The 24,726-nt window shown below is 39.9% G+C and overlaps 1 protein-coding gene across 8 annotated transcripts in view; it reads right to left on the reverse strand.

Annotated features, from left to right (window-relative positions):
- The window catches only part of ABI1 (abl interactor 1), a 76,153-nt gene that overhangs the window by 33,008 nt on the left and 18,419 nt on the right, over window positions 1–24,726 (reverse strand). For all 8 annotated transcript variants that reach the window (XM_021543051.2, XM_021543050.2, XM_021543047.2 and 5 more), the window contains exon 2: window positions 19,862–20,029. In XM_021543051.2, coding sequence (XP_021398726.1) covers window positions 19,862–20,029 — 168 coding nt within the window. The remainder of the gene's footprint in view (window positions 1–19,861; window positions 20,030–24,726) is intronic.

Below are 24,726 nucleotides of genomic sequence, written 5' to 3' on the forward strand. Positions count from 1 at the left end.
AAGTCATATGGTTGAGCTTTAGGGACTTGGACTCGACAACCCTTATTGGTCCCTTCTAACTTTAAATGACTGTATGCTAAACACTGCATCATTGAATTCCAAGTTAATGGAGAGTACAGTGTTTCATCCATTCTATACCTGAAGAGTGAGATTCTCTTAACCAAAGGGCATTGCTGGCAGTATGAGAGAAAAGAATTGTGTAAGAAAAAAAAACCTTCAAAGACCTCTAGTCAAAGACAAGCCAATTGGAACACTAGACTTGACATATCACATCACAGCAATCCATTAAATACAGTATCTTTCAGCAGAAACTCTGCCTGATGTGACACAAAATACTGCAAAGGCACAGGTTTCAGACTGAACCTTGTCAACAGAGCTATGCAATGCATGGGACAGTGAGTGGTGCAGAGAAAGTTTAGTTTCCTTCCTCAGTCTCTGGTACAACTGGTCTGGACTCCAAGCTTACTTCTTTACATTTCAATATGAAAGGTAGCATCCATTCTACTGCCCACAAAAAATCAGTAACAGCTTCAGATTTAATTGGTCATACATAGCAGTAAAATACACAGTAAAAAACTTCATAACACAAACAAATATTTTTTACTACAAGTTCACACACACAGACTATACAGTGTATTAATCAAAGGAAACAATTTAAGAAACACACTAAGGTGCTTTCAGTATACCTAATAAATAAAACAATTCAAGCCCTCACTCTTTGCAATCTGCTCCTAAACCCAGCTTTAATATAAGTCTTACTATCATTCTTCAAAAGTACCAATTTCATCATCTTCCTATATAGTTTATACAATAAGCTTCCCTGAAAGGAAAATAAACTGGTGAGAATAAGAACATCAGCTTACTCTGTTTTAGAAATATAAATTTATTCCACTGCTGCTTCTAGAAAGAAAGCATATTTAGTAAGACTTTTAAATAAATGAATTATGGTAGAGTAAAGGTGCTGAGGAGACCTGGACAATGCACGTTGCACAGGCCACCTACAAGGAAGTCAGTCTGACCTACAAAAGAACAATGAAATCCCCAGCTTTAATGAGCTCAGTCAGCTGACTTCTTCACTGAGAGCACCATTTTATGCCATTATTTTGTAAAGAAAATTCAACACAGATAAATGTGAACATATTTAAACTGCAAATAAATATTCTATAGAGAAGAACAATATGGGCTCAAGGCACATCAGATATGAAAAAGGTCAAGTGAGCAGTTTAGGGAGTTAAAAATTACATATTTCACTAACTCTTGATCTAAGTGCTAGTAACTCAAGTATTTGACTTGAAACTATTGCTTACATATTGTCTGATCCCTACCAAGATACTGCTCAAGAAACTCAAGAAATTTACGTACAGAAATAAAATAGTTTACTTCCCTCTCTTGTCCAGGAGAGTCCAAGCACTAAGCAGGCCTGGCCTCAAGGGAGACATGGAGAGCAGAGTGGGCACAACTGCATCAGTCACCCCTGTTCATCACTGTGCACACACATTTATTCCATGGGCATCTCCCCCAAAGTATGAGGCTGTACTGGCATTGGGAACTGTCACCCTCAATTCCAGTGACTGGAAATTGTTTGAATACCCCAGCTGTGACCATACCAACTCAGTTACAGACCAAAACTGGTTAGTTTGGTGAGCATTTGCATCGTCCCAGATCTTCAGCACAGACACCTGGTTAAGTTAACCAACAACTGAGAAGCATATAAAAAAACTGAAAGAAACTTTGACTCAAGTACTGCTCTGTTATGAGGGACTGGTGGAGTCAATCCTGTCTCTTAAGGTGGAAGACTGATGCAATCTTCTATCATGCCCAGTTAGCTATCAATTATGTGAAATTCAAGTCCCTAGTTAGCCTTGAACATATTTCATTTGAAGGCACCATACTAAAAGCTTTATATTGGTTATCTTTCACTTTCGTAATAAAAAGGGGAGTGGCCTTTCTTACCATTCCCTCTTCAAGAGACTATTTCAAGACATTTTTAACAGCCTCTTGGACAGTAACCAGAATTAAATCTGCTAAAGCACTGCCTTATCAATTTATCAATCAATCCACAGAAGAAACCCAGTGCTAGCAACATGCAACAGTTACTAGAGGAAAAGAAAAAGGAAGATGTTTTTTCCAGTTCCCCAAATTCCTTTAAAAATATAAGGGTTTCAAGACCTTTTTATTTCACATAAACAATCCTCCAATCCAACTTTCACCAAGCCTAATAGTTGCCTGAACACCACTACCTAAATTCATTTAGGAATCCTCAGAATACCCTGCCCTGCCTTTCGAACCTGCACCATGAAATTAATGCTTCCTATCACTCTGAAGCATTTGGACATCTGATTTTCACCTTGTGTGTTTGCTTTGTATGAGATGATGGCAACATAGGAGACAACTGAAACAGATTTAAGAGCTGTATTTCCAGAGCTGAAAGTGCAGCAATGTTTCTGGTAAGTTTACAGACAGAAGTTTCTCACACATTCTCTTCAGCATACAGACAAGTGACAACAGTAGGACAGGATCTCCAGAAAGCTTTATCTCCTGAAGTCCTGGTAAATCCAGGCCTCTTAAGGTAAAAGGCTAGAGGAGCCAGATAAGCCATATCTCATGTAATCTGATATGCCACCTTCCTTTTCCTGCACAGAGGGCTCAAATTCAAGAGCTTTTACAGATTGACACAACGAACTAAGGCCATCAACACAGATATATACAGCAACTTTTACAGTCCATATAAAATGTTTGTCACCAGCAGAGGGGGAAAGGCACTAGAGAGATCAAAGGAAAATTAATGAGAGAAATACAAAGTCCCATTTCCAGAAGTAACTCATTCATAAAGGTACATGTTCAAAATACATTTCTATACATAAAATATAAATATATATATATATATACATAGTTAGAGAGATAGAGAGAGAGAGAGAGAGAGAGAGAGTGAGAGAGAGACCTGTTCAGCTGAAGGATTATTTCTATAGATGCTTTTCAGAGTACCCTATTGGCAAATCTAGTCATGCATTCCGCTGGAGAGGCTGAGCAGGAAGGGGACACAGGACAAGGACAAACCAGAGGGGCTGGGAGTGGGTACACAGCATTCTATGACAAGATTCAGAGCAAAGAAATCAGCCCACTCATCCAAGAGTGGGACTTGAGTTCATGCCTGGTTTTTCTTTCCTGTTGCCAAGTGCAAATGGAAGGACTGCTATGGAGGATACATATTCAACCCTCAGACAGCACTGAAGTAAAGAAGCTTCTCACGTTATTCTCTTCTTAATGGTTATTTCAGGCATGTTCATGCAAGAGGCTGATCAGATAAAATGGGGCATGTGACAGAAGCCAGTAGGTCCCACCTGTGAAATGCCACCTCACAGAATTAGGGTCTATGAATGAGAAACATGTTTGGAAAGACACAAGAAGTCCCATCACACCCTCACCCCCAGCTCCCCACTTTCCCCAGATGAAAGGAAGATGATGTCAACACAGAGCACAAGGAGGGGAGGTCCACAGAGTATCTCTGGGAACAGGGAGAGGGATGCGGGAAGCAAGACTGGCAGATGGCAACTGAAGGCAAATAGAGTTTAAGTCCTACAGAGGAAGAGATTTTTAGCAGCTCTAGAGAGGCCCTTATTATGGAAAGAAAACAGTTAAGACAACAGCCCTCCCTTCTCTCCGCTGCATTGGTGAAATGCCAGAAGCACTTTGCTAAAGTTCACATAAGCATGGGGGAAATGGAACTTCAAACATCTGGAGTATGGAGGTCAGACAGCGCTGCAGAAGCAGCTGGCCCCGCATGCAGGAGGTGGCTGTCTGCCAGGATGTCAGTGAGTGAAGAGGTGGGATGGGTCTGTGGCTAAAAGCAAAAGCCTGGAAAACAGCAGATTGAAATGCTATTCCTGGCTCTGCCAGACTTCCTGTGTTATGCCAAGCAAGGAGCTTTGCTGCTTGGGTTTGGAGCTGTGCACCTGCACCAGGAATAGACAGGGCACAGGTACAGGCAGCACTGCCACAGCTGCCTGCTCTGGCCACAGTGACACACAGTGACAGCCCAGATTTCTCTGTTAAACACTTTCCACTGATGTTTTAATTGCTAATGAAAGCACACAAATGAGTTACAGATAACACTTCCTGTGCTTTGGCAAAACCTACTGTCAATTTTAACCATTTGAGCGACTAAATGTACATACATGCATTATGAACGTTATTCATTTTAAAAAATACTAGCCCTCCAATGCCTGTGATACATGTTTATATGGAGTACAAGAAATTTTTTGTGTTCTAGATAACTTTCTTTTCTTTCAAATGCAACTGCTATTTCAATATGTTCTTCAAGAGCTTGAGTATAATAAACAGATAAAAAAAATGCATCATTAAAGTGTAGGTCTCTGTGGGAAGACAGAAGTGGAGATGAGGCATTTATCTCCACTTGCCTCCTGAAGTCTATGGCTTTTCAGCAATGTCAGGAGTGGGGGAAGAAAAAGAAATAGCTTCCACAGTGTAATATATTCCCTGTTCTAACACAAAATCCCTGATCCCTCTAGAATATGGTTTCCAGTATTTGCAGGAGATGCAGCTGTGGCTGCACCCCACACCCCACCACTTCAGAAGCTGCATAACAGGAAGTACAGACCCAGCTCTGCCTTAGATCAAAACTACAGCACATAGCAAATTAACAACTGGTAACCATTCACTTGAGTTTTACACTGCCACAAACATATTTCTGAATGTCAGTTCTTTTACTCAGCCCTTCCTCTGGCCCACCACGTCCCCTTCACCAAGACAGGATTCCAATAAGAGAACTCTCAAGGTACACCCCCTCTCCTCTAGTGCTCTACACAGTCAACTGAACAGACATTTCAATGCTTAACTAACACCAGTTGCTGATTAAAACCAGTCTTTAAATTGGAAGATACTTCAAAAGAGAAGTGCTTCAACAGTACAATCTGATGGATTTTTGACAGAACAACATTTGGGATGTATAGTCACATTACATTTGTATTCAGCCCTAAAAAGCACAAAAAAGCAGATAAATGCTTTTGATTATGCAAAGTCAAAATTCCAGTTGTATGTGTAAGTGTATTTCAGTCTGTGAAATTAGATATCAGTAACTTCAAATTATTTTTTTCTGGGTATTCCTGAAGGCTAAGTCAATTCAAAAGAAAAAAAGAAGAAAAAGGAATATGCTTATGCAAGCTTCCACATAAGAGCTCCAGCATTTTAAAGTAGCTGATTAAGTCCCTCTTTTCCTTACTGGAAGCAATGCACTTGCCTAGAATTAAACAAAACATACAAACCTAAATATAGTTTTGACTGTAGGAAAGCACAACAGAAAGGAAAATTTAAACAGCTTCTTCAGTAGTTTGGACTCACTAAAGAACCACCATGGGAGTAGAACAAAACTGTATGTCAAACGAAAAGCATTTTGTGTGCCAAAAAAAGCAACTTCATAGGAGATGAACATGTGCAATTGCAAAGAGCACTGCAGGTGGCTGAAAAGGAAACCAACTAAAAAAAGCCTATGAAAAATAACAAGTCTGAATTTTCTGAAAGTTTGTCTGAGGTAAGAGGCTGATAAAGCTGTAACAATGATGAGTCAGAATGTTCATGCCTGAACAACAAATAAAAAAAGGCCCAAAGCCCAATACCTCACATTTAGTTTTAAGTTGGCAAGACAAATTGCAAAGAGCATGGAAAAGAACACACGCCAAGAGAAAGTGAGCTAATATTGCCTTAGCCTTAATGTATCACCTCTTCAGTGCTTTACTTAATCAGCTCTAAAAGCAAAAATAAAGTATTTTCCAATAATAAAGGTTACGTGGATGAGATAGTGGATTTATTGTATATTTCAAAATAATTATTATGCTAAAAAATAACAAAACTCACACATAAAATCTATTCTCATTTATCACATGTATTTACTTCAAAGTGGTCTGGATTAATTTTTAGACACATACTTTTCTGAAAACAAGAAGATCCCAACCAAAAAAAAAAAAAAAAAAAAAAAAAAAAAAAAAAAAAAAAAACCAAAAAAAAAAACCAAAACCACAGACCTACACAAACACATGCACAAAAACACCTCTCCCAAGCACCTCCCTTCTCTACATGAATTCAGGGCCTATGAGATGTCTAAGACTGACAATTCTAAGAGAGGCTGTTTCCCCCACACATAAAAAAAGGACAACACATGTTGGAATGATGATGGGTATCCTTTAGCTACCTGCAGACATAGTTTGATTACAAATCACCCAAGCCACAATGTTCCTTCTATCCCTCTTTGATCATATGCCATCTGATGGCAGTGATACAAGCTAGTGGAACATGTGCTGGTTTTCAGCTGGCTCAACACTGCACCAGGAGTAACTCATGAGTATTAATTCAACAGCCAGCATGTGGCTAAAGGCCACACTATCTACACCACAAACCCTCTTGGATTAGTGCCACAAACACAGTTTACCCTACATGAAATGTCTACTTCTCATTTCCTAAATGTTCAAGGGTTGAATATTCTACTTTGTCCAGAAAATAACTACTAAATTTCTGGACTTTTAAAAGATATTTTTAATAAAAAGTAGGCAAGATGCTACAGCAAACAACTTGGTTGTAGCACTACGAAGTGCTACTCCAATGGAGTGAAAATCAACAACAAAGATTTGTTTCCTCTTGTCCCCCTGCCCATCAGTAAAATAGGTGGCAGGAACAATCCTCAGCCATTATAGATTCCAATCTAAAAGTTTTCAGTACACATAATTTACTTTACAGTTCACTTACTATCCATACCACTATCTTCTGCATATTACTGTAGCAAAGAGCTCTTCCATGTCCCTTGAATACCAAAACAAGTTTCTTGCTTTCATTTTCAAAGACAAATATAGCACAAAACATATCAACTTCCTTATGCTGCCTGTCCTTTCTCAAACCCCCTTCAGCAAGAAGGTACATCAACAAAGGACAAGATTAGAAGCATTATGAACTTCCATCAGCTGAAACTTAAGACACTCAAGCAAAAAAGGAGAGTTTGCAAAAATTCCCTCATATGTTTCCTAGGACTGCGCTAGAGTTTTGGACTGAGTCATACAGACTTCTTGCAATTTGGGATATATTAAGTAAAAGCAGAAGACAGACAAGCAAATCACAGGCATCTATGACGTTTACCAGTCTAACAGGGTGGGAAGGAAGGGCGAAGGCAGAGATGGAATTGCTAAAGCTGCTCTAATTCTCCATTGCCATTTTTATTTCCACACACAACTCAAACAGGAAGTTGCACATTGTTTCTGTAAATGGATTTCCCTTAGCCTCCCAACTCTTGGCCATGACTGATATGAAATACTACAGTTCTGTCTCTGGTAACATCCAGATAGCTTCAGAAGTCCCAGCAGCCCTTACCCCATACTGAGACACAGCCTTATCCACCCTAAACTTTTTCTAACTAAAACTTTAGAGGGCAGGGCCTACTGGCAGAGGGAGCCTGGCCCACAAAGAAGCTGTGCCATAATTCAACCCCTCCACCAGGATCATATCTCAGGCTTGTAGATGTACACACCCAAAACTGAGATCTTGACTTCATCCTGTGCAAGAGCATCTAAAACAAACACTGCAGCCTGATGGCAGGTTAAGAGACAGTAGAAGTCTTGAAGAGAAGTCTTATGTATAGGTTCAGGGATGCAGGCACACCACTGTGTCTCTGCTGCTGAATGTATCATCCTACTATTGCTACAGTCAATTCATTAGACTGATAATGTGCTCAGAAATCAGCAATTTCCACTGTGCAGTTATTAGCATATTGATTAAATATGATTGCAAACACTTGGGGAGAAGACAGAGACTGAAGCCAGTCAAAGAAGCAGCTGGAAGTCTGCAGTTTTCAAGACCTTGTCTTCAGGATAATTGAGCCCACAGTTCAGGAAATAGGGGGCAGGGAACAAAACACTGTTTGTCACAAGAGAATGGTAGGAAAAAGAAGACTGGCCATCTCCTGCTGTCACTTTAGGCAGAAGTTATACATATGCTACACAAATATTGACCATTGAAATATTTACAGCTAACTGAGAGAGGCAGAGAAGTGCCCTGGTGAGGATGCTCCAAACACCACGGTGGGTTGTAAGCCTCCGAAAGGCACCACAGAGTTTTAGGAGGCAGCTCTTCCACACCACAGTAACAACCACCACAGACATGCACACAACTGGACACTGACCTGGGCAGTGCTGGACAGCTAAACACGCACTGAAGAGTCACTGAAAGCCTGCGAGAAACCTGAGTGCACAGGAGAGTGGTGGGATCAATAGACCACTACCTCCGAGTCAGGGAGGGAGGTGCTGCTGAGCTCCCCAAGAGATGAAGGAGCACATCACAACACTCTTTAATGGGCTACAAAAAAGACAGCTGGGCAAACTTCTGTGGCCTGCCTTCCCCCACTGTTTTGGTAGGGTCTGGGGAGGTCAATGTACTTTTTGGATTTAAACTGTGTATATCCATTCAGCAATGCAGAGTGTATTTACTCCCAGAAGTATACAGCTAATATAAACAACAACTACACATTTGTTTTAAGAGCTACCACAACTAAGGAATCTCGGCAAATGGGAAGGAGGGGAAAAGTACACAGGAAAATCATCCAAATAAGATCTGCAGACTGCTCACAATCTCTTTTCCCAGGATGTTTGCTTAAGTCACATAATTGTTTGCAGAACCTCTGCTTTCTAAAAATGCATTTGGAAAAATTCATTCCACATTTTCTTAAATCAGTTTCTACTGATTAGATGATGCTTTTCATATTCTCAAAGTCATTATCCAGCAAAATTCTCTTAAACATATTCTAGGCAAACGTTTCACATGAAAATCAGTATTTTAAACATTTTCCAAATAATTTTTTTAAATGTCAGATATATTTAGTCCAAGTATTTAAGCCACCTCTATTAGAGAGCACCTTTGAAGAAATGTTTGCATTGACTGAAGGACTACACATTAATGCAGCTCAAGGAAATACCGACTTAAAGTTACTGAGTTGAAAATAAGATGCCAGTAACTTCAAGTTGTGGTCCCCTCACTCTCCCTTTGCTTCCATGTCTGGAGGTCTAGAAGCATGAAGCAAGCTAACTGGGAATGAAGGTTGATATTCTTGCTGCCAGCCCAGGGGCACACTGCACTGCAGGAGGAATTTGCTGCTTAAAGCAGCAAAATCCCCAGTGATTGAACTTGAATTTTGCTCAGTGAGAGCTTATGGAAACCATCCCCCACTTCCTGAGCTTTTTGTTATTTATTCATGTGCTACAGCCTGAGCTCAGAAAAGGGAAAAACTTGTTATTTTAACCAAAGCACCATGAACACCCCCAGAAATTCTCTCCTCCAATTTTAGCATTCAGATTCCAGAGTAACATCAAACACAACCACTACATCATGAGTGCTTTGAAACTGTAATAGATGCAGCACTTCTGAGGCCAGCTGTCATGCTACCATCAAAATAAGGCACTAGTAGACATATCTACAGGTCTGAATATCATCCATAACACAAAACCAGATATGCTTAATTACACATCAGGTTATGATGAGGCTAAAGCAGGGATATGGAAGTGGTGTGATGGCCATCCTCAGTGTGAAGAGTGGAACAAATAAAATAAAGGATGACCTGGCTCCTATCAACTTATAGGTGAGTTAACCCTATCGGTGCTGGCTGTTAACATGAGATTTAGAATGCACGAGGAAACTAAATCAAAATACAGTGACACAGGTAAGAGACTAGATAGCTGAGAAAGGTTAATTTGCTTCAGGTCTTTTGACTGGACTTCTCTCTCAACTTTAATGACTCAATTACGTGAGGTTAGAACATTTCTGGTATGATTTGGAGCTTCTTCCATTTTACAAATTGAGATTGTCCTCAATTACTTCAGCATCTCGCTCATCACCACAGGAGGCAAAAAGTGCCATGAGATGGAGTACTGAAATAACTATTTCTACCATTCTTCCACTCTCAGAAGCCATAATCTGCCAAGATACATATGCAGGTCATCTGCATAATTTCAAGTTAAGTTTCTTTCTTATTTTTAATTGAAGTTTTAACTAAAAGAAATGCAATAACTATTCAGAGGAATACAAAAATTGCTAATCTACAACAGCAAGCACCTTACTAGCTTATCATACATTACCTATGAGCTATTAAAGAGCAAAAAATTGTGTACCCTGCTCAAAAACTTCATTTAGCACTGTTTTCAGCCTAGCTTAGGTGACAAGTCTTTTCCACAGTAGAATTCATCTCTTCTACTCTGTACTGCAGGAGTAGAATGGCATCTGGCCATTACTACATCTTGCTCAATACTTGACTTAACAACACACGTAAGAAAATCCTATAAATGGACAAAGAAGGATCAGCTTCCCAAAGACAACCTTTATCTTCTTTCCAGTCTGATAAAGGTTGATTTGTGGTTTGAAGGCTTATCTTGCAATGTTATAAAGCCTAGTTTTGAATACCATTCAAAAATAACTTTAAATGGAAAAAATAATCCTGTAAAACAGAGTTCAACATGCAAGCAGAAATTCCTATATTCAAATCAAGTCTTTCAGTCATTATTCAATTCCCTTGTTTTTACATTTTCAAATGATGGCCCAACTGACTTTTCCTGAAGCAATTATATGCTTTATTATTTTCATCATGACCCCTCTCAACTCTATGGTCCCCATCCTACTTGTTCTTACTTTATATTTAGAAGCATTTTTAATCATACACTTGCTGCTCCTGGTCTTGCCACATGGAGGAATTTGAGATAGCATGACAAGATCAGTTTGATTATTATTTTTCTCTTGCAAGAAAGGAGAAAGAAGCCAGTAAAGAAATAGCAAGCTGTGCTTCAGTCCTGGGGTGAGACCATGCTGAACTGTATCATTGGATCCATTGTAAATAATCATCCTAGGACAACATGTGAGGAGAAGAAGCAAATGCTTTTAGGCATGAACAGGTAAAGCTGTATTAAACATTAGCACTTATACAAGGATACAATAATTAAGAAGTCACAGGTACTCAGCAGATTTTCAAAGAGAAAGCAAACAATATACAAAACCATTGCAATCAATATGTGATTCTGTGGCAACATTTTTATGACCATAAGATAAAATTAGGTACAATATTAGACAAAATTATTAAATAATGTAACTATTGTTTGGTACCAGAACTTAATATTAGAGAGCAAAATGACAGCTTTAGCAATCTACATTTTGGAATTGAGGAAGAGGCACTCATACTTTCACGCTGGTTACATCTACGTGCATAGTAAATATTCCAAATGGGAATGACTGAAATAGCAAATGATGGCCTTAGCTAATTGTCACTCTAAATGTGCTCATTCAAAACACATCCTGTGGTTTGTCAAGAAAAAAACCCTATATAGAGTACAGCTTTTAAATAAACAAATTTACAGTTATATTTCCATTATGGCCACAATGCCCTCTCTGTGATGGCACTTGCAGCAGGGTCAGGGAAGAATTAACAATATTCTCCAGCAAAATAAGCTGTCCCAAACAATGTTCAGGGTAACCTATTTAGGTCTTTAGCCATAAATTCTATCACCCAACACCATTTCACATTTTTTGTTGTAAAGGGAAATTTCCCTTTGTGGTCTGTGACTGCCCCAGAGATGCAGAAATGATGCTGGGGAAGGGAAGGGATTCCCACTTGGGCTCCAGAGCCATACAACAAGTGTTTTGTAAGATTAATATAGTTGGACAGATTTTCACACTTCATACACACTTTTTCAAAGTTACAAAAAACGAATAGAAGTTGTTCCAGCTTTAGAAGCTACCAAGTAATTTCAAAGACTCACATGAACTAATAAAGTGTTCTCTGTGTGTGTATATATATATATATATATATACACATATATATTTGTGTGTGTGTGTATGTATGTATCTGTTTATATATATATGTGTATATATATATATATATGAGACCTGTAAGGGGGCTTTTACAAGACATGCATAACATATATCAATGGGTCCCAAAAGGCTGCTAATAGAGAGAATAAAATCAAACCAGCAGCAGCATAAAAAATGGCACTATTATTATTGGCTGATAAACACTCATGTGAATCATTACTCGGTTTTCCACCTGCAGATCAAAGTTAACTAAGCACTTATAACGAGCCAGTAGAAAACACTAAGCAATTCCTATCTGAGTGGCACAAGAATTCCAGCCACAAGCACCCAGCAGGATTTGTTCTTGTGCTTGACTGGCAGCTTCAGCAATGCTGTACAATGAATGCTGCTGCTCATCTTCTTCACAGTAAGCTTCTTGTACTTGCTTTTCCCCTCCATTTCCCCAAAAAGAGTCAGGTAAAGCACACCACTACCCAGATACCACAAAAACCAACATTCCAAATAGCTGCACTGAATGGCATAGGTACAACAACTGAGTAAATGCTTTGGTAGCCTGCTCTTTTATTAGGCACAATGTTCGTATCATCTCATACACTGCATTTATGCAATTAAAACATTGACAGAGATGAAACTTTAATTTGATGTCAACCAGGAACTATTCATATGTGAAGACTGGTGGTTTACTAAGACTTGAAACAGAAGGAAAATCAGTTTCAGGCAGCAAGCTAATCAGATGCATATGAAATAAAAAAACAACAAGACTCCTTGGAAAGTCCAATATGTGACTTCATATCAGGTTAGTGACACATTTCATCTGTGTGGTGTATCTCCCAGATATGAGAGGTTTTCATTAAAAAGACTGCACAAACACTGATGACTCCTTTGTTACACAAAATTGTCAAAAAGGCCTTTCAGAGTCATGCTCATAATCCTGGATTTTTGGCTTTGATTTCAGAAAACAAGAGGCTGCATCAGGCTTCTTAATTTACTATTTAATGAGGCATCTAGAGCTTACAATAAAATAACCACTGAGCAGAAAGAAAGTTTTAATGGTCTGAAACACATTGAAAACTATGCATTCCTACTGTCCTTCTAACAAACAGTGAAATGGAAATAAGCATATGAAGGAATTCATGACAGTCAATGGCTATTAAAGTAAGCAACTTTGCTCATTCCCCAAAAATATGTTCAAAACCCTGCATTCCACAGGGGGAAAAAAAAGCGTACAACCAAAGTTTCTCGTTCAGTTTCTTCTTCATCAAAGCAACTGCTCTTCCCCATCACAGAAAGGCTGACATTGTGGTTGCTCTCTCATAGGTGTTCATAACTAAGTATCTTGGGAGGACTGCTTTGATTTGTTTGTTGGTAATGTGCTGGGGTTTTCTTTTTGACTGCATCAGCTGAACTGCACAGGGATTATGGACATCCTATGTGCATTCATTTGTGGACATGAAGGGAATTTCTCATCTGAATGGCTGACAAGGCAACTCTTGCACATTATACTTTTTCTGAGCAATTCATATATACCATGTAGAAGCTGATATGCACAAAGCTGACAACAATTTTCATAAGCAGAGAGATAAACACAGCAAGCACAGCACAACTTCTCGGAGCCTTGGCCTCTATCAGGGAGCAAACAGGAAGAACAGGATGTGAAGCAAAGGCCAGAGATAACTGTCAGCACTTTATTAGGAGAGAGAACGTCACCCAAGGCAAGCTTAATCTAAACAGAAGGTGCAAGTTTCTTGCCATATTTAGAGTACTTGTGGCTGCTGACATGCACAGGCAGTCCAAGAGAACCAGACAGAAGACATTATCTTTCTAATATATATAACATTGGATGATGCACTAGTTCCTGTTGATTCTTTTGGTCTCTCCACACAATTTTGGATGTGTGGAAAGACTGGCTGGAAGTGGAGCTTACAACACTTGTAGATATGTGATGGCAGCTTCTCCCCTGACTTTGTCAGTATCTCCCCCCCATCACCGATTAGTTCCCATAACTTATCATATGCCTTTCAAGGATACAAGTCAGCTTTTTTGATACATCCAGCTGCTGTAGTGTAATACCAAAAAGAGTCATGGCAGAGATCCAGTGCTGCATCACACTCCAAAACAAAAAGGCTTTTCCCAGCTCCATGTACTAATCTGCCAAGCTTCAGCTTATGGCTAGCTGTTTAACATTACACTGTCACTATCAGGTAAAAGACTTAACTGCAGAGACAGAAACACACTTAAGTACTACTAGGCTACCATAACATCACTGCTTTACTTTTTCTTTATCTGACTAAACTAACACAACTCCTTCAACCTCTCCTTGCAGGCTGCATGCTCCACGACCCTGACCATCTCTGCATCCCTGTCTGCTGGACTGTCTCTGGTTTCCCTAAATCATTCTTGAACAATGCAGAGGTGACAAAAAAAAAAAAAAAAACAAAAAAACACCTCCAAAAAAAAGACCCAGCACTCCAGATGAAATTGCATCACTGCCTTTCAGCCACAATCTTCCCAAGGCAGCCCCACTGAACCACACTGCTTCACTTATTCAGATAGCCTTGTGGTGTTGGCTTATGCCCAGCACAGCACCCCTTCAGCACACCAGCTCTTTTCCAACCCATTACTACTCACATAGTCACCTCCCAGCGCATACAAATGCACGTTGGGCCCTACCCTAGGGTGTAGGACCTTGGACTTTACCCAGTTTGCCAAGGTTTTTGCTGGTTCAATAAGAGTACTGTGTACTGAAGCTGTGCTATTCAGTGTATGAATCACCCTTCCTAACTTAGAGTTAGTTCCAGATTTGTTGAGGATATGTTTTATGTTCTGAATGGTCTCCAAAGAATGTTCTGAACACTGTGGGCTCCAGTACTGACCCTACTTGTGAGCAGCAGCCAACCGTTTGCTAGTTCTGGCTAATCTCTCCAATTAACAGTCCTTCCATCTAGCCCATATGTTCGTCAGGGCTCTAAGCATTTACTTATTTTTAATGAGGCAACTTCAGCATAGAAGTACCTGGACAGCTGTACTTTGGAAGCACAGTCACCATTAAGGGGACCTGGAAAGATCTTTTGCTCCCATCCATAAGTGTACTAAAATACTTCACGTAATTGCTGGTTTCTAGGCATGACCATCCACATTCATCAGCAGACTTGTCACATTTTCTACCCCGTTCCTACTTCTTGGCTTTCAAACATGAATTAAACTGTGTTGTGATCATACACCACAATCCCTAAATGCAGTATCACATTAATCCAAAGTATACACGCACTCTGAAAGCTCTTTCACACAAACACTCCATCATAAAGAGTCACCACTATACCTGCACCGCCTTTTGCCTCTTCGAACACCAGACAGGCTGAGAAAGCAACAGCTCTTGTGCTCCTTTTCCCTGTCAAACACCAACTTGCTACTACTTTGGAGCTCACCCCTGACAGCCTCAGAACATGGTCAGCAGGACTTCTCTGAAACCTAATCCACATCAGTCCTGACTGGTAGCTAACCCAATGGAAAGGCCTTAATATTTGTGATTGTCTATGTGTGATTCAACACAGCTGTAGCCGTAGGATTCAGAAATCCTACAAGGCAGCCTCTGTGTATCTGCACTGTTGCCCTGACTTTACCTATACAACCATGCCATAGCAACATAAGGCACTTGGCTTTCTGCTTGCATACAGCATTTTAATTACACATGCAATTAATTAGACATGGACAGTAACAGGCAAGAGTCTTCTGAACTAATTCAGGGAAGTTTTTAAATTATTTTTTTAGTTCTAAAAGCTTGTAACTTTAAATGGTAACAAAGGATGTGTGTGCATTATTTTTGCTGAGAGTGATGTTTTCAGAATGCATTTTTTTGCAATAGTCCCTATTTCACATTACAGGAGAGCTTCAGATGCAAAAGAAAATCTTCACACTGAATGTTTAAGTGTTTCCTGGTGAAAATTGTAATTTCTTTAAAAGGAGACTATTGCTTCCTTCATGCTTGGATTTAAATACTGAGCTATTTAAAAATTGTTTATGTAGAGGGGAAAAAAAAAGGAATAGTTGCTATACCCAGTGCTGCAGCTCTGACATAAACATGAGTGCTGATCTGTTACATTTTTCAGTTTTGACACAGTAAACAAAGATGCCCCTGTCAACATCTCTCCTCTGAGAAATCTGGCTGTCCCATCTTCCTTCTCTTGAACTTTATGGAAATTAAGCAGCAAAAAATTTATCTTAAAGTACATGTTTTAAGTCAACTTTCATTTCTGAGAAGAGAAGAGGAAGAGCTCTCAAGACAACCAAGAAACAGTGCTGAGTACAGAGATCACTTCCCTAGTCCTACTGACCACACTACTTCTGACACAGGCCAGGATGGCACTGGGGTCTTGGCCACCTGGGCACATGCTGCAGCAGGTTCAGCTTCTGTTGACCAATACCCCCCAGCCCTTTTCTGCTGGGCAGCTTCCCAGATACTTCTCCAAGCCTGGAATGCTGCATGGAGCTGTTGTAGTCCAACTGCAGCGCCTGGCACTTTGTCTTGCTGCACTTCAGACCGTTAGCCTCTTCCAGCCTGTCCAGATCCCTGTTCAGAGCCTCCCTGCCCTCCAGCAGATCAACACTTCCATCTCTCTTGCTGTGTCTGCAAACTGACAGAGGGTGCTCTCAATCCCCTCATCCAGAACATTGATTAAACAGGACCAGCCCCAATACCAAGCCCTGGGGAGCACCACTGGTGACCACTGACCAGCTGGATGTAGCTCCATTCACCAACACTCACTGGGCCAGGCCACCTGAACTGTTTTTTACCCAGCAAAGAGCCCACCCATCCAAACCATGGACAGCCAGTTTCTCCACGAAATGCTGTGGGAGATGGAGTCAAAGGCTTTACTCATGTCCAGGTAGACATACCCACAGCTTCTCGCTCATCCACTAAGTGGGTATCCTTTGTCATGGAAGGGGATCAGGTTGGTCAAGCAGGACTTGCCTTCACAAACGCAGCCTGGCTGGGCCTGATTCCCTGGTTTCATGTGTCACATGCTAGCACACAAGATGATGTGTTCCAAGACCTTCCCTGGCACAGAAGTCAGGCTGACAGGCTTGTAGTTCCCTGGGTCCTGATTCGGCCCTTGCAGGATGGTATCTAGCACATTTGCTAAGTTAATTCCATCAGTGAAGTCTTGATGCTCGTGTTGGTGCAAAGTATACACTTATTATCTTTTTCCCCTGCAAATCCTGCCTAACAAGCTAAGTAGGATCCCTTGTACCAGAGGGGTTTTCAAGCTTCTCCAGAAGAGTGACCAAGTCTCTGCTCTGCCATATTAGAGCAGCTTGGAAAGCTGAAGTCAGCTTGCCAACGCTCCAGGTCAACATGAAGGATTTAAACCAAAGAGCTGAGCTCTATGTGTACAGCCCCCTATACTGGGTGTAGCAATCAATCACATGGCAGGTCACTCCAGACCCAGGCTTTACAGCTTGAAAGACAACTCTAGCTACAGAAAACACAGATGCAGCTGGGCAGGTTTTTGCTCTGGCTGCTATGAGAAAGCCATTCCCAGAGCTGTTCACTGTCTCCACCTCAGGAAAGTGCTCTCTCACCACACTGCTATTACTCATGCAAAGCCTCTGTGTTTGTGCACTACCAGAAACCAAAGCCAAATAAAGTTTTTCCTATAAAACCAAGCACAATTTCCATTCGTAAAATTAGGCTCCAGTAACAATATAACACACTAGTCCATCACCTAACTTCTCATGAGTGCTTTTGCCAGTGAAGAGGATACAAAGCTAGGAAAAATACAGGGTGGCTACTAATCAGGCTTAGCTATCCAAGGATTTAGCTTAGAGTCATTCTGGAAAACATGCATAGTGAACTGAAAAACAGTATGGAAACAGAAACTGTCTGGGCACAGAAGAGCCACAGGACTTTCTTCCTTAGAAGAACTATCAAATTGTACCTTATTTCATAGATAGCTGCTCTTTTTTGCAAACCTGGCAATGCCTCAGTTCTGTTTTCTAGACAATACTTCTTTCATGAAAAAGAATGCTATTTTGAGAATTTCTTCATCCTCATGCTTTAGTAACATGGAAATATTCACAATTGATACAGGCACAGGGAAGGAGACTCTGGAGATCCTAAAGCATTTGAAGCAGTTGAAGCATTTGAGCAGAAACACTTCAAAGCAAATAGTTCATCTGGTACGTGTGCATTATCTATATCCAGTTTAATTCTACAAAATTAGTGTGCAGAGGTTCATTTATAAGCAAGGATTAGTTTCAGGCAAGACCAACCAGGACAGAAACTAGAAGCAAGTGACCTTGCTAAACACTCCTCAAAAGCTTTATAAAGCACTGATTGTTCACAGCCTTTAGCAAACAGTTCATGTATCAGGTGACTCAATAGCTTTCAGCATAGTGCCTTCAATCCAAGCAGCAAATAATACAGTGGGTTAACACCTTTTATGGTAGTATCAAACATTTTGGTTTTTTCCATGGTTAGCCATACTAGTGGGCCAATGAGAATTTAACAATAATCGCTTCACACACACTGCAGCTCTCAACCACTTAAAAAAAGATGTGCTCAGTATAAGAGGGCATCCAATGCTTCAGAAAATCTGTAGAATCAGTTCTTTTTACAGCCATTTCTTAAAAGGTAGTCATAATCCCAGCATCTCTGAATACTTACCAGAAGAAAAAGCTTATCTACAGCAATTTAATTTCCTCCTACTTTCCTGTTTCAGTGGCAGGTACTTTTTAAATACTTCACACAGCTTTTAGCATTGTTTAGTTCTCAGCACATTTTAACCTCACATGCCTTTTTGACAGGTTTGTTACTAGGAGGGCCTTTCCACACGCAGTGGAATCTTCTCCCTGCTGACATGCTTTCTATAAAACCACTCTGCTGCCATTTCACAAAGATGTTTAGAAACCACAACTCTAAAAAAAGTTATCAGGGCTGGGAAGGGAGACAGCAGAGACCATAAAAAGCATCTTCTTTCATGTATTTGGTCTAAGGTGTACCACCAACAGGATGCTGGTTGACCAACTACTGTTTTTAATTCAACTGGCTGCACTGAAGAACCTTTTAGGTTGCATCTTGAGCTATTTGTTTACAAAACATCTCAAAGAGACATAGGACAAAGTCCAGTGAAGATCCAACTGAATTTCAGTAAGAGTATGAGAGACACTGGGCTTTGGACAACTCCCTCAAGCCCATGTCAGAACAGCAATGTAAGGGTGAAATAACTGAGTCCTGTCCCTGCCTCCATTGGCACTAACATGGCACACACCTGGTTATGCAGCAAGCCACTTCCAGATTAAAGACAGCAGACATTTTTGGCTGAGTTAGCATACAATCAGGCCAATGATCAGGTACAAGGCAGGCAGCAGCAGCAATGCTTCCCCCCACACAGAAGCAGGCAGCCAAGGTGAAGCTTCAGCCAGGGAAATACAGGCTGCCACAGAGACGGACAGACCTATACTTTCTGTCATCTATTGCCATGTCCTCACTGCAGAAACTCCAACTGCAGTCACAGTTCAAGTCAGGTCAGCTCACTCATTCAACTGCCTTGGCTGGGAAGGAGCTTGGCTTGAGCAGGTAGTGGCAGCATGTGAACCCCTCTCCCCTTCCACACAGCACATGAAATTGTATCCTGTAAGGCTATGAAAACAAATGAACTCACTGCATGTGTTAAATAAAATACCATCTCAATACCATATGGCACTTCTAACTGGATTTCCTTCAGAAACAGAATCCTTCTCTCTACCCCTCCCTCAAGCACAGCTTCAGATCTTGAAATCTTGGTAATTAATTCCTACCGTAAATCAAATATAATTCCAGCATTCGTGATACAGGAACTATTTTATTTTAGTCATGACCTTAATCACAAAACATGTTTCATAAATATTAGAAAGAAAAAAGCCTTACCATTTTCTATCACAAAGAAGTCAACATAAACTATCCAACTCAATAATAAAGAGACACAATAATGCCTCCTCCAACACTGCCAGTCCTCTATCAAAAAAGAAAAGAGATTACCTGGGAGATATGGTTGATGGAGGACTCCATCCTTCGTAGCTGGGATGCTTGGATGTCCAGCAGTTGTAATACATTGTTGGCCAGTGCATTGATCTGATAAGCAACACTGGCTAGAGACTGAGTTGTGTAGGCTTTGGTCTCTTCTAATGCTTTCCTTTTATCTGGAGCCTGTAAAGCAAAACAACAAGACATCTGCTTTAGGCCAGGAAGAGGATGGGGAAAAAGAACAGGAATAAAAAATACAACCTGTATTTGGAAGAATCTGTAATCAAGAAGATCTGCTGAGCAGCCAAAGTACTTGAACTGCATGAGATTTTAAAAAAATCTCAATCATACAGAGGCGAGAAAGTATTTGAAAAATATTTAACAATAATAAATTTAGATGCTGAGAAACAATTCATTCAGTAGGAAAAACAGCACTACCATGATTTATTTTCTAAAGCCTGTACAATCCCTCATTTCTCAAAAAGCTTCCAAATCCCCTGAATGAACACTGAAATGCTCCTTCTGCCATTTCTTATGAGGTCATGCAGCCTGGGCTAATTAAGACAGAAAAATATTTTCCCACAGTTGAGTGCCCCCTATTCCAGATGCCATCTACAAAGCCCACCTTCTAGCTATGCTGGCTACTACTCCAACAGACCAGGAGAAGGGTGAGTAGAGCATCAGGATGGCACAGAGGCCTCCTGCGTACAGGAGTACTTGTGAAATTATCCCTCCTCACACAAAAGCTAAATAAATTTTCCTTGACAGCTGAGAAAGTTCATCACTGACTGAGAAGACACACATATTGAGATATTAGAAGGGAATATACACTTTCCCCTGAAGGGCAAAAATATAGGGAAAGGGTAACCTTCCCACTGAAATCACACTTCTTAAGGTAAAGACCTCAATCTGTCCTTAGGGATGGCTCCCAAGCCAGAAGGCAGGTTACTGCCCAAGATACGGAACTGCTTACATGACTTGACTTGCATGGCCCAAGAAGTCCCTCCTCTCTGACAGGATGGGAGATACCAACACCACCTCTACCATGAAAACACACAGACAGAACCCCTTTTGAAGTACTCCCTGTATCACACCTTAGGAGATGGCAGTGAAGGCCATGTATTTTATCTGTTACCCAACTTGCAAACTGCAGCTATCCAGAATTTCCTTCCACTTGCAAGAGAGGTGCACTGCATAAGGAAGAGTTTGTGGTACACAGCGACTCAGTGGTAGTTTCTTCCCAATTTCATGGATTTGTGGAACAAACAGTAGACCTCAGCAACCAATAGAAAAACTCCATACTAATAGCCCCTTCTAATTTTATTGCTGATTTCTTTGAATAACACTCTACACGCATTGTATGCAAGAGTTACAATATTAAGCACAAAGCAAAGAAACAAAGACACTCCGTTAGCATTCAACTGAGCCCTGTTTTCCAGTTTGTTTTTTAAATCCTGTCTCTTATTTTTAAGAAGAAAACCAGAAGGCAAGCTGTTCATATACATTATAAAAGTTACATCATTACCTAAATACTGCAACATGTTATACTATGTTACATTTTGCTCATATATTTTTTAAACACCCGTGAGACCCCCCCCCAATCCAGGAATTTTGTTCATATTCATGACTAACATTCCTAGCAATGTTTGACACTTCTAAGTGACACCTGACACTTGGTTAATGCCATCTTTCAAATGGAATTCATATACAGATGTCTTCTAAAATGTGAAGCAGCAGGAATGGTTCAATGTAATCTGCTGCCAAAAGGCATAACAGATACTGCATGTACTAAATCCAGACTACATAAAACACCATATTTTAGTATTTCCCTTTCATCTAAAAAAAGTATTGACACTTCTAGCTGTCAGGAAAAAATAATAAAAGTCACTTTGCTTCTTCAGAAAATATAACCTGCAAAACAACTACTAAAGGTTCAAGAAACAAACTTCTGAAAGCTGGCTTTACAAAGAGGCATTTTAAACTTCAATTCACAACTAGTAGTAACTTTAAAAATATTGTCCTACTGAACTATAGCCTAAAGAAAACAACTGGTAATTCATACTTGAACTTCTGCCACTGTGGAAAATGGGAAAAATGCAGGTAGCAGATCAGCAGTGTCTGAAAAAAAGATTTAATGAACCAGACACAACCAATAAAGCAGCAGTCAACATTAGTGTAACTTCATATAAACTCAAGTGGAGACCTGCAGCCTTTACTCAAGCAGTTTTCTAATTACAAAGTTTCAATTAAATACTATTAGGCTAAACACTAAGAGGTGATAAAATCACACTACTCCATTGCTGAGTTGTGTCAAAGAACAAAACTTCAGTGTATAACAAGTTTCTTTTCATCTGTAAAGATTTGTTGATTAAATGTGTTGCACTCGTTTGCCTAAGCACCAAACGTTTTAGTTATTTGCTCAAATTAATACTTTGGCAGTAGGATTAAATGAACATAGTTGAGATGTGGAATGCATTTCATGTCCTGTAAGAACTAGATTAGGAACATTTTTATTTTCAAGACTTGCAGATAATTCAGGCAATTTCAGTTTGCAGATTAACAGTTTAGATTAGAACTACCTTCACTGTCTTTTGCATTATTTTAATGTGAACTGCTGGCATCCACAAGATATAAACTAAAAGCTTCACAGACAGCAAAGGCAGGAGGGAGAAGGCAAGAACTGTGACAGAAACAGGAGGGAGCATAGAGTTCCAATGTGCTTCAACTGTTACTTTCACATCTCTTTTTAGACAAAAACTAAAAGCAGACTAGAAGACAGCACAGCACACGTGTTTACATTCAATGTAATACATAAGCACTAGTTAACTACTCAATTTTGAGACAACACAACACAAAGATTGTCACCTAACTTATTTCTAATGGTTCAGAATTACTTTGCAATCTAGTATTAAAAGCTTCAAAGAAATTGTTTTTTCACCAGCAGTCCTTGATATAAACAAAAATCTGATCCCCTGTAGTAGCAAAATGGGTATTCTTTACAGAACATCATAGCTTTTGAAGTTCCCCTCCTGTAAGCTCCCACCTGTATCCCCAGTTCACCATTACCAGCCATGTGACCATGACAAAATTGTTGTTTGAAACTGCTTTCACATAACTAGATTTAATACTAAAAAAAATTTAAAATAAAGCCTTTCATGTAATTTAATGGTGTACATAAAGAGAGAGTTAAAACTGCATGGCACTCCACAATGCATACCATGTATTTCTGTCAAATGCAACTTGTATTATAAAGCTTCCTTGAAGAGTTTATATAAATACTATTGTAAAGTCAAAACTGGTTCTGCAGCCAAGGAATTGACACAATAAAAACAGAGTAGAAGCTTAATTACTGAGTCTTCAGTTCTTTGACATGTCAAGGTCAAATGATGAGGAACCTGTCCATTCACCCTACAGCTCATCTTTACAAGTCACATCTTCCCCTCTCCAAACTGCCACCCACACAGGCACACCCCCACAACACTGTGTGTGCATTGTTCAAACCATCTGCCCTCCCATCTCTCTCTCTCAGCTAATTCCCACCATGTGCCAGTTCATACAGCACACAACTGCATGTACAGGCTCCCTCTACAAATCTCATCAGCTCACACTGCAAATCATCTTCAGAAGTCAAACTTTCCCCTGCAAACACACAAGTCCATACCCCTGCTGTCCAATCTCTCTTCTCCCTCTTTTAATTTCAGTTACATTCACTGTACTTGATACTCCCTGTAAGGTAAATTCCCCATGAGAACAACTGGTTCCATTTGACAAAGGTCAGAAAGCAGCTTATCAGATCACACCAAAGCTGGCTGGCCTAGCAAAAGCAAATCAAAATGCCTCCTTAGTATGTGGCATGGGTTGCTCCACATTTTTCATCTTCAAGCTGTTGGAATATGTGCAAATTCAAGCACAGAAAACCTCATCCAGTATAAACTACTAACAGAGAACTGTCCTAAAGCAGCCCAATAATCAGTAAGTTAAACAGAGCTCTAAAATATTAAGTGCTCAATAGCTGTTTAGATGCTTGAAGTTCTGTTGCTGGGCTTGATCACTCTCAGCAATCAAACTACAGGAACAGCTTTACACTCAGTTCTATTTGCCTTTGCTGTCACTACTTATGCACCTTTAAAATGCAACACTGCAGTACATTTTCATTTGCTTCACAAGCAAATACAAGAAAATTGTTTAGTTTTACCCTTTGGCCTTTTTGAGAAAGAATTCCACCTATAATCAGTTAATTGAAGATAAAATTAGGATTACACAATCAGCTGCCACAGGAATTCAGCAATCGGTATCATGCATCACAGCATGCAACTATGCAAAGTAATCAATACATCCATTAGTATTCTCTTTTGTTCATCTCATCATGTATCTGTCTTGATATTTACAGAATGCTTTCTGATAAAGATAACAAGTACTACAGAGGATGTTTCCAAGTCCTGCTTTCTTCACTAAGGTCTTGCCATTTTAGCTCAGAGATTCATATCAAATCACCCAGTCAAAATTTTTATCTTATGGGCTTATGTTAACTACAACCTACAGCACCTAATTTTTCAAGTCAATAGGAAATACAGAATGGTGAAGATGTACATTCTGGAAGTGGCTTGAAGACTCCTAAACATCAGTACTTTAACCTGCCTGAGAAATACCTGGGAACACTTCAAAGTGAGAGGAATTGATTTCTGAGTGTGGTTTCCACACTCAGAAAACAGGAGCACACCTCCCTAAAGCAAGGGCTTGTTACATTATGTGGAACTTCAGAGATATGAGTCTGAAGTTACTGCTTCACTGATCTAGTAAGGTTTTAACAAATCATAGCTGGTCTTGAGGGTTTGTTACTTCTAATTGCAAAAAGCTTGGACATCTCTAAACTACTCCCA

The sequence above is a fragment of the Lonchura striata genome, chromosome 1 (assembly GCF_046129695.1).
Source record: "Lonchura striata isolate bLonStr1 chromosome 1, bLonStr1.mat, whole genome shotgun sequence".
Lineage (NCBI taxonomy): Eukaryota > Metazoa > Chordata > Aves > Passeriformes > Estrildidae > Lonchura > Lonchura striata.